At 34.3% G+C, this 9877-nt stretch overlaps 1 protein-coding gene across 1 annotated transcript; it reads right to left on the bottom strand.

Annotated features, from left to right (window-relative positions):
* Positions 1-5037: 5037 nt before the first annotated feature.
* Positions 5038-5731, bottom strand: LOC115626540. Its single transcript, XM_030521919.1, has 3 exons — positions 5666-5731; positions 5286-5603; positions 5038-5211 (listed from the first exon to the last, which is right to left on the bottom strand). Exons 1-3 carry the CDS (start codon positions 5729-5731, stop codon positions 5038-5040), a joined length of 558 nt encoding a protein of 185 aa, XP_030377779.1.
* Positions 5732-9877: the final 4146 nt, after the last annotated feature.

Here is a 9877-nt window from a genome sequence, read left to right as displayed (position 1 = left end):
AAATGACACCACTTCGGATGCGTTATTAAATGTGCAGTCTACTTACCTCACATCTCGCCAGACATCAAGCATTTGTTTGTTTCTTTGTTGTAAAAACTTCACTGAAAAATATAAAATAACTAAACTGATTTCTTAAAAAATAATAATTACAATAAATTTACAAATAAAGGTACGTTTTGTTTGCGCTATTGCCCTAAAAAGTGAATTTCTAACTTTCGATCATATTGCTCACAGCAAACTTTTCGTTTGGAATAAATTTTATTTAATTATAACATTATCAAATATATAAACATTTCAAGAGCCGTAGATGCCACATGAAAGCTGCATTTAGCTTCTTACCAACATCTTCACTTCCGGTAAGTGGGTTCTGAAATGAAATATAGCGCTCAACACAGAAAAGTCCTCTCAAAAACATTTGCTCTTAAATGTAGAAACATTGACACTGTCATGGCTTAACATAAACTTTATATGATTGTCGACTGATTACCACTTTAAATGTTCATTTCACAACTGGTTCGAAAAATATTAATTTTGCGATTCTGCACAAACAAATCCTCAGCCTTACATCAATTATTTATATGCGTTTAAATCGTTAAAACTGCGAAAGCATTAGCAAGCTGATTTATACACAAGAAAATTAGCGAAAAGCTCAATTAAATATGTCAATTAGTAATGACATTTGTGTTTAGACAGAACTGAAAAGCTGATTTAAAACTGATTTCTCATGGTAGGCACAGAAAAATCATCTTCAATATAGTAATTTAAAAACCGTTAAAATTTGCAAACCGCAGTAATTGGAGTTTGAATTACCGCAGTATTTGCCGAATGACATAAAGTTTTCACAAAAAAAGTAACCTCCCAAAATTAAACTTTTTATATACATATATATATATAGATAACATTAATTGTTTATCCTCTTTGACATTGTGTTTCACAGTAACATATGTAATTCAAATTTTAGATTATTTATTCTTTGAGGCCTTATTTGGTTCAGAAGTCCATTTTCATATATCCGAGGGAACTAGTGAATACTTTTGGACATTTTAGATTCGCTGTCTAACTCTTATGGGTTGTCGCGCGGACCTTTACCACACGACCCGAGTGAATCATTGTAATCACTTTTCGTTCATTTGTATAGAAGTGTCCAGTGCTCGTAAAGTTTAATTCGGGAATGTATTTTGGAAATGAATCTCCATTGACCCTAAAATCGCGCGTATAGTAGTGTTTGTTCTATAAAAGTAGATAAAAATTGAGAGTTTGAAAATTAGGAATATTAACTTGAACATTTGTACACTGACTTTTTCGAATGGACAGCTGAATGGAATGTTGCCGTATTCCCTCAATTCTCTATCTATAATCCGCGCTATATAGTGGTTGTGCAGTGCAGTTAGGCCTGTACAGAAATCCAAACGAATTTTATAGTTCATTACCGATTTGCCCCGCAGAATTTCGATAGAGAGGGATGCTGAGATATTATGCATGTCTCTCGCTAGAACGAAATCCATATCAAGCCCCGGTGGGTCGAGTTTGTTGGGTCTCAAAACGCACGTTAAATTGTTAATAAAGCTGGGCATAAGGATCTCGCATTTTACTTTGGTAAGAAATATCTCGAGCTGTTAAGAAATAATAAAATTAATTATACATACATATATACATATGTGGTGTTTGAAGAAGCGCCTTACTTTACCCCCAGCCATCCAATGTGCAGGAAATATAAGGAGTAGTAGCAGCAGCTTGTGGGCACCCACCATTGCGATATATCTGGGCTGCAGTATTGTTTCCAACTAACTTAATATATTTATCATACTTAGTATTTATAACTTTTTATACGCTGTACCCGTAGGGTAAAAAGGGTATATTAGGTTTGTGAAAAGTATGTAACATGCAGAAGGAAGCATCTCCGACCCCATAAAGCATAGATATTCTGAATCAGCATGACGAGAGAAATCGATCTAGACATGTCCGTCCTATATAATAATCTAATTTTGTTTCAAATTTCATCTAAATCGGTTAATTCTACGAAAAGTTATTACTACGCCCACAAGCTGCAGCATCAAGTTCGCTTTTCTTCTTCATTTTGCTTCTGCTAGAGGCGCATATACATCGACACTGATGTTTACCTGGGTACAGGGTATTTCACTGTCGGGCTTGCTCGACTGTAGCGTTCTCTCTTGCTTCAATTGGAGTGGGACTAATGCCATTTTAATAGATGCAGGTACATATTTTTAACATAAAATTGAAAAAATCCAAAAGTTGCAAAATCAAAATAATTATCGGCCACAAGCTCATTTTTCCCTGATTTGTTTATTTTTATACCCTACATCCAAAACCAATTTTTATTTTTTCAAATTGCATGGCAAGTTTTATCGTAGGTGCCGGTAAATAGGAGGTGGGCCCGAAATTCTATTATTGTTTATAAAATCTTTAAGTCCCCTTTATAAGAAGTTTGAAATTCAAAAACCACTTTTAAATGAAATCTTGTGTTTCAATTTAAACTTCCTTTTTCTTATAGTTTTGGGTGGCCAGCCACAGTCAGTCTTTTAGTCAGTGCGAACTCGTTTATGTACTTGGAAATACATCGCGAAAAATCTCTAATGATTACAAAAACAATACAAAATGTAAAATAAAAGCGTTCGAGCCCCATTGCTGATGAATTTTCTAGAGCGTAAAATAAGTATACAAACCATTAAAAGTACATCGATTTTAAAACAGAGTTGGGAATGCAATTTAGTTTAATAAAGTAGTCACAGAACTTGTTTAAAAATCATTCTTGATCATTTTACAGTCAAGATTTAGCCCACTAGCTTTACCACACCACCTGAGACAATAACACGCATCGCTTTTCCTTGATTTGAACTCGTATAGAAGTCTGCAGTACTCGTGAAGTTCAATTCGGGACTGTATTTTGGTAATAAATCTGCATTAACCCTGAAGTCGCGCAAATAGTATGGTTTGTTCTATTAGAGTAGATCAAAATGGAAAAAATGAAAATTGGTAATATTCATATGATGATTTTAACACTGACTTTTTCAAAAGGATAGCCGAATGGAATGTTGCTGGATCGCCTCAATTCATTAGCTATAATACGCGTTGCAAAGTGATTCTGTAGTGCACCTAAGCCTGCACCAAAATCCATACGTATTTTCGTATAATTCATCGTCAATTTTTCCCGCATGACCTTGACAGAGAAGGATACTGAGACATTATACACGTCACTTGCTAGCAAGAAGTCCATATCGATCGCTGATTGGCCGAGTTGGTTGGATTTCAAAACGCATCTTAGATTGGTGATAAGGCTGGGCATGTAATTTTTACTCTCAATTTTAGTTAGCACCAATCCCATCTTCTAAGAAATTGCCATTGAAAATGTGCAATATTTATCTAATACTTGTATATATTCTTCAAGTATGTCCTTACCTTACTCTCTGCGATCCAATGTGCAGGTAATACAAGGATTACCAGCAGAAACTTGTAGAGACCCACCATTGTGAAGTTTTTGAGCTGCACTAAAGCTTTTGGTATTGTATTAATAAATCTTTTGAAATGGAGCGGCACTAATGAAATTTTAATAGAAGTACATCAAAAATAAATTAGGGCTTTAAAATGAATCTTTCTGATCTGAAATCAGCTCAAAATTGTGTCCAAAGTTTCAATTAAATTATTGGCAGGCTTGTATGAAGTTTTAAAAAAACTTTAGTGGAGCTCAGAAACTTGACAATGTTTGGTCTTTACAAGCTTCTGCTGGTAATACTTGTATTGCCAGCACATTGGATCGCAGAGAGTAAGGTAAGGCCATACTTGAAGGAAATACTTGTATATTTAATAACTTTTACCTTTATTAATGACTTTTTTACAAGATCGAAATGGTTCTATCTAAAATTGAGTGTAAAAACTTTATGCCCAGCCTTATTACCAATCTAACGTGCGTGGTGAAATCCAACCATCTCGACCAACAGGGCGTCCATATGAATTTCTTGCTGGCAAAAGATACGTATAACGTCTCAGCTTCCTTTTCTGTCAAGGTCAGGCGAGAAAAATTGACGATGAATTATATGAACATACATATGGATTTCGATGCAGGCCTAAATGCACCGCTCAATCACATTGCATCACGAATTGTAGCTTATGGATTGCGGCAATCCAGCAACATTCCATTCGGCCGTCCATTCGAAAAAGTCAGTGCCGCAATGTTGATGATAATATTTCCAATTCTAACATTTTCCATTTTCATCTACTTCAATAGAACAAACATTACTTTGTGCGCGACTTCAGGGTCAATGCAGATTTATTACCAAAATACACTCCCGAAGTGAACTTCACGAGTACTGGAGACATATATACAAATCAAGTAAAAGCGATGCGTATTATTGTCTCAGGTTGTGTGCTAAAGCTACGCGAGACAATCAATGAGGGCTAGATCCTACATGTAGAATTCACAAAAACTTATTAAACTGAATTGCATTCCCAACTTTGTGTTTAGTAACTTGTAAGCACTTATCATTATCCCTCGCTCTAATATATAGAAACCAGAAAGGAATTCTAGAGTCGAGTGGACTCAATTCCTAAAAACCCTGTACCCACTCCTTAAACAAAGCAGAAAAAAACACAAATTTGTTCATTCGCGGACTAATGAGCATCGTTATAATACTATGTTTGCTTTTATACGGACAGATGGACAGCAGACGTCATGGTGATCAACATATATATACTTTCGGAACTCCAGTAATGTTTTGACGCAAGTAAATATATTTTGTGGGGCTATAATAAATCTTTTGAAATGGAGCGGAACTAATGCATTTTAAATAGCCCTGGTCTTAGTCGACACGCAAATATTGCTCTTAAAATTTAATGATCAGTCGCAGAAATATTATACCCTAAAGCTAAAAGGGTATGCTAACTAAGTATGAATGTATGAAAGCAGTTCACAATTTCAAAGCAACATAGTTAAATAGTAAACACACAATGGATACAAATTGAAAGCTTTCAAGTTAAAATACTTTTTATTAAATACAAAGATATTGCATACAATTTTTATTCCTAACCTTTACGGGTTGAATCGTGTACTTTTGTCACACGTCCTGAGAGCAAAAAACGAAACGTTTTACGTCGACCTGCATAAAAGTCTCCAATACTCGTGAAGCTTAGCTCAGGAACATAATTTGGAAGCGCATCCCCATTGACTTTATAATTGCGCATATAATAATGTTTGTTCTATTAAAGAAGATAAATTTATAAAATGTATTAGTTGAACTGACTTCAAGGGATATAATTATGTGTACACTTACTTTTTCAAATGGACAGCTAAGTGGGAAGTTGCTGGCATCTCTTATTTCGTTAGCTATAATGCGAGTTAAAAAGTGATCGTGCAGGGCACTTAAGGCTGCACAGGCATCCAATCGAATTGTCAAATAGTTCATCACCGATTTAGCGCGCACGAGTTTGACGGAAAATGCAATTGAGATATTATAAAAGTCCCGCGCTAGAAAAAAATCCATGTCGACCACCGGTTGGTCCAGTTTGTTGCATTTCAAAACACACGATAGATTTGTCATAAATCTGGGCATAAAGTTTTCGCACTCGACACTGGTTAGAATAATCGCGATCTGGCACAAAATTGTATTGAAAATATGGAAGTTATATTGTATGTTCTACGATTATCGCTTACCTTGCCCTCAGCGATCCAATGTCCACGCAATATAAGGAGTAGCAGCAACTTGTAGCGACCCGCCATTGCAAAAGTTTCTAACCTCTATTAATGCTTAATCCTAAATAAATATATAGACATACCAATATTTTAAAATGACGCGTGACTAATGCTATTATAATAGATCCATTTAAATGAAATGGTACTCGTTCTTTTACTTTAAAAGCATTTATTTTTGTCAGTCATAAATGCAAAACACTTAATTTGGAGCTCCACCCAATGTTTTGAGCCATCAATAGAAAGCTTTTTAAAGTGGGGTTACATATTTGTTTCCAAATATAAAAGAAAATGTTCCTATTTGAAGGGGTTCAAATTGTAAAACTGAAAATTGAAATAGAGTTATTTCAACATGCATATCGTAAAGAAGGGTCATACTAAGACAATAAGAAAGCGCCTATTTTTCTAATGAAATCATTTAAATTGACAATTGTTCGTATAAGAGAAATATGATATGTATTTGTCAAATCACAAATGCAAGAATAGGCAATTTAAAATTAAGGTTTACGCCGAATGTTACCCCAGTTGATCCAATTTAGCATCTTACGTTTATTCGTGTAGAAAGTGCTGTCTACGATAAATGCCAAGTCCGGCGTGTAGCTTGGCAAAGCATTGGGATCAATAGTGTAATCCCTCAAATAGTAAAGGGTATTCTGTATCGAAGCAATCATTATTGCACTAGTTTTGAAACTCGAACAGTTCAAACATTACCTTTTTAAACGGACATTGCAGAGGAAAATTACTGGCTTTACGCACCTCATCGGCTATAATTTTAAGAACGATATTGTTACTCGTATGCAGTGCTCCCAATGCGCTACAAGTATCTATCATTACGTTCGTATGATTCAGTATCGATTTTCCCCGCTGCAGAGTAAAAATGAATTTGACGGTTACATTGTAAATATCTCTTGTTAAGCGAAACTCTCCATTGGCCGATGATCTGCCTTCAAATGTTTGGTTCAAATGGCAGTTCAGGTCAGCAACTACTTTAGGATAGTGGTTGACACATTCCAGCTTAGTGAAGTAGGCATCAAGCTAAGAATTTAAAAGAAGAAGTAAGAAAAGAAACAATGGAAGAACTATTTTATAAATCCGAACATATTAGGGCTTTATATAGTTTTATATAGCTTAGTTTTATTTTACGTACCTTAGCCGCATTCACTAACAATCCCTCAAATACTAGGAGCAAATATATCACTTTCCAGAATATCATTTCTAAACTGTTAATAAATAGGTTGTACTATATTGACTGGACTGTATAGAAAAAATGTGCTGCTGATTGATTTTAATACATTTTCCAAACCAGATTTCATGAATTGTCAAAACTATGTTAACGAGTTTCTAATTATTTGTATACTCTGAACCCGATACATTTTCAGGTATTATGAAATCATTCAGTTTTTCCAATAAGCAAGGAAGGCCTCAGGGACCTGCTCTTTGGACATATCCGTCCATTCGTCCGTCAGTATGTACTTAGTTAGGAATTTAGGAATTTACAAATAATATATATACTTGTACAATGTTCAAGCTAAGTACAGCGTCTGTAAGAGTCAGGAATGAGAGGCTTCGATATTCGGATTGTTTCAGAAAAGTGGTTCACATATAGCCCAACTTAACGCTAAATTAAATGTAATAAATTTTATATCTGTTTTTTAAATCCGAAATAAATAAAAAACCTCTTACGTTATGCAGCTAAAAAATTGATATGTTTTTAATTGCTAAGCTGGAAACGAGTTTACTAAAAAAGTTTATATTTAAATGTAATTATAGGTGTTTTCAGGGGAGCTCTCGCTAAAGCTTTTCAGAGTCGGTTATCTACAGCTACTATTGGTTTAAATGAGACATGATAACGATAGAGAAATATCTTGCGTTCTACCCCCGATTGCTTCCATTCCTTTCACTATCAGAGATCTCCGTTACCAAAACACTTGAAGCCGCAGACAGATTAAAAATCTGTTAAGCCCATGTAATATTTATAGAGTACTCTCTTCAAATAGTGTTGGGATTTGTTTTCTTTTTCGCAGTTATTGCTTGAGCTAGAGTTAAATTTTAATTTGAACAGTTACAGTTTTAGGGCTTATTACGTCCACGTTTGCGCACAACTTGGCCATAATTGATCCAGCGCAACAATTTCCTTTTATTCACATAGAATGTGGTATCCGCAGTAAAGTTTAAATCCGGTGTGTATATGGGTATGTACGTCGGATCGATAGTGTACTCCTTCAGATAATAGAGTGTGTCCTATGTAGCATTTAAAGATTTAATTGGAGGTTTTCCACGGCAAGTATTAACACAACATACCTTTCGAAGTGGACATTTTACTGGTAAATTGCTAGATCGACGCATCTCATCCCAAATCAGCTTAAACAGAATATTATTGTGCAACATTCCTAATGCTGCACAGAAGTCTATCTGCATTTCCGTATAGTTCCGCAGCACCTTGCCGCGTTGCACTTCAAAGAAGAAACTACTGCTCAGATTGTGTATGTCTTCACGCAGAATGAATTCCGCATTTAGAGAGGGCGTACCCTTCACCGATTGATTTACCAAGCAACTAATATTGTAGAGAATGTTCGGCAAGTGATTCTTGCATTCCAACTTGGTGAAAAAGGCATCGAACTGAGAAGGAATTCAAATATACATTCAGAGAATTAAAATATGCTTTTAAACGATATTTATAATGATTCTAAATTCCGAAAGATGATGAAAATTATAAGGGGAGTGGTAAAATATTCTGTATAAAATATTATAAACTGCTTATTTCGATTTTAAGGTAGTTTCCGTTTGTAATTTTTTATTTTTTTTATGATTTAGTTAACTTATTGGATTTTGGTAAAAAAATTTGTTTAATTAACAATTTTTTCCACTTGATATATTTACTCACCCTACTCTCACTTATGAAAACGTATGCCAATACCAATAACAAATGAAAGGGTTTGACAATGCACATGTCTGAGCTTCTTTCTAAACTATTCTATACCTATTTGTAAATATCCGTTTGATGTTCCATGCTCGTTAATATTACATTACATACTCGTAATATTCAGAAATAATATCAATTATGCGTCTAATTGACTGTGACTATTGTGACTGATTGTTATTCTATTTGCCCATACCAGTTAAAATACATTAAGTGATTAGTTCAACCAGAATATAGAGGAAAGAGTTAATGGAATCATTGGAAATGCTCCCTAGTGTTTATGTTTTAAAATGTGTATAAGCATAACTAAAGACCCTATTTCTCAACATTTTTTAAATGTTTAACCCTTACCTTCTTACGGTTTTTTACATTTACTAATCTTTCAGGCATTAAAGACTCATTAAATAGAATCAACAAATTTAAAAAAGTAGTGCACATAATATAACAAGAAGATTTAATTTGGGTAAATGCAAAGGAAAATTAATTTATAGAATTAATTTAGAACTTATTTAAATAATACTATAACGATACACATTTGTCCTTGTTACACACTTCCTAATAATAATACAGCGGACTTAATAGGAACAATATAAAGTGAAATTCTTTAGCGGCGTTATGATTGACTAGAAATTTAACTCGAAACTGGTTTAGAAAATTGATTAGGCGAGAACCTACAACTTTCTTATATTACATTTTTAAAACGCAGGCGCTACTTTTTCCGTACAATTACAATTTCTCCCCAATTTTCAGACTCAATAATTTCGAAGCGGAAAAAGTTATAACAAAACCGATACATCACAAAACTCAGTTTTAAAGTGATTTGCTTGTGACAGCTACCTAACAGTCATTTATAATTTCGAGTAATTTAAAACGATATAAATGCTGTGTTTATTTGCTCACTAGAATTACACCATTTACTGATGGATTGCTGTGTTGACTGATTGCACACAATTGCAGTATTTAGAACAATATATGTACATACATGTACAAGTATATACGAAAAATAGTAATTCTTGTTTTAGAATGTACTATCACCCCTTTCAAATGACATTTCATGGGTTGATTAACGTGAGCTTTGAAACCTTTCAAGAAAGAGTTGAATAGGCGATTTGAATGGACCACAGTGAAAAATTTACAGCCATCTATGCACATGTCAACCATCTGCATTTCGTGACCATTATTCCTGATCAATTTTATGTTAATGCATAACTGAAATTGCTCGGCATTTCTACTTAAAATCAGATAGCCACTGACAT

This window comes from Scaptodrosophila lebanonensis, unplaced genomic scaffold (genome assembly GCF_003285725.1).
Source record: "Scaptodrosophila lebanonensis strain 11010-0011.00,11010-0021.00 unplaced genomic scaffold, SlebRS2 tig00000085-arrow-pilon, whole genome shotgun sequence".
NCBI classification, from domain to species: domain Eukaryota; kingdom Metazoa; phylum Arthropoda; class Insecta; order Diptera; family Drosophilidae; genus Scaptodrosophila; species Scaptodrosophila lebanonensis.
Note: the sequence above shows the minus strand (reverse complement) of the source record. Positions and strands in the feature narration are given on the sequence as shown.

What these genes read in the sequence shown, in the direction of transcription:
- LOC115626540 (XM_030521919.1), bottom strand. Translation starts at nt 5,731, where the DNA reads ATGGCGGGTCGCTACAAGTTGCTGCTACTCCTTATATTGCGTGGACAT. An exon ending in ATTGGATCGCTGAGGGCAAG is followed by an intron (nt 5,604 to 5,665) that starts GTAAGCGATAAT and finishes ATTTTGTGCCAG; the next exon opens with ATCGCGATTATTCTAACCAG. An exon ending in TTAGCTGTCCATTTGAAAAA is followed by an intron (nt 5,212 to 5,285) that starts GTAAGTGTACAC and finishes CTTCTTTAATAG; the next exon opens with AACAAACATTATTATATGCG.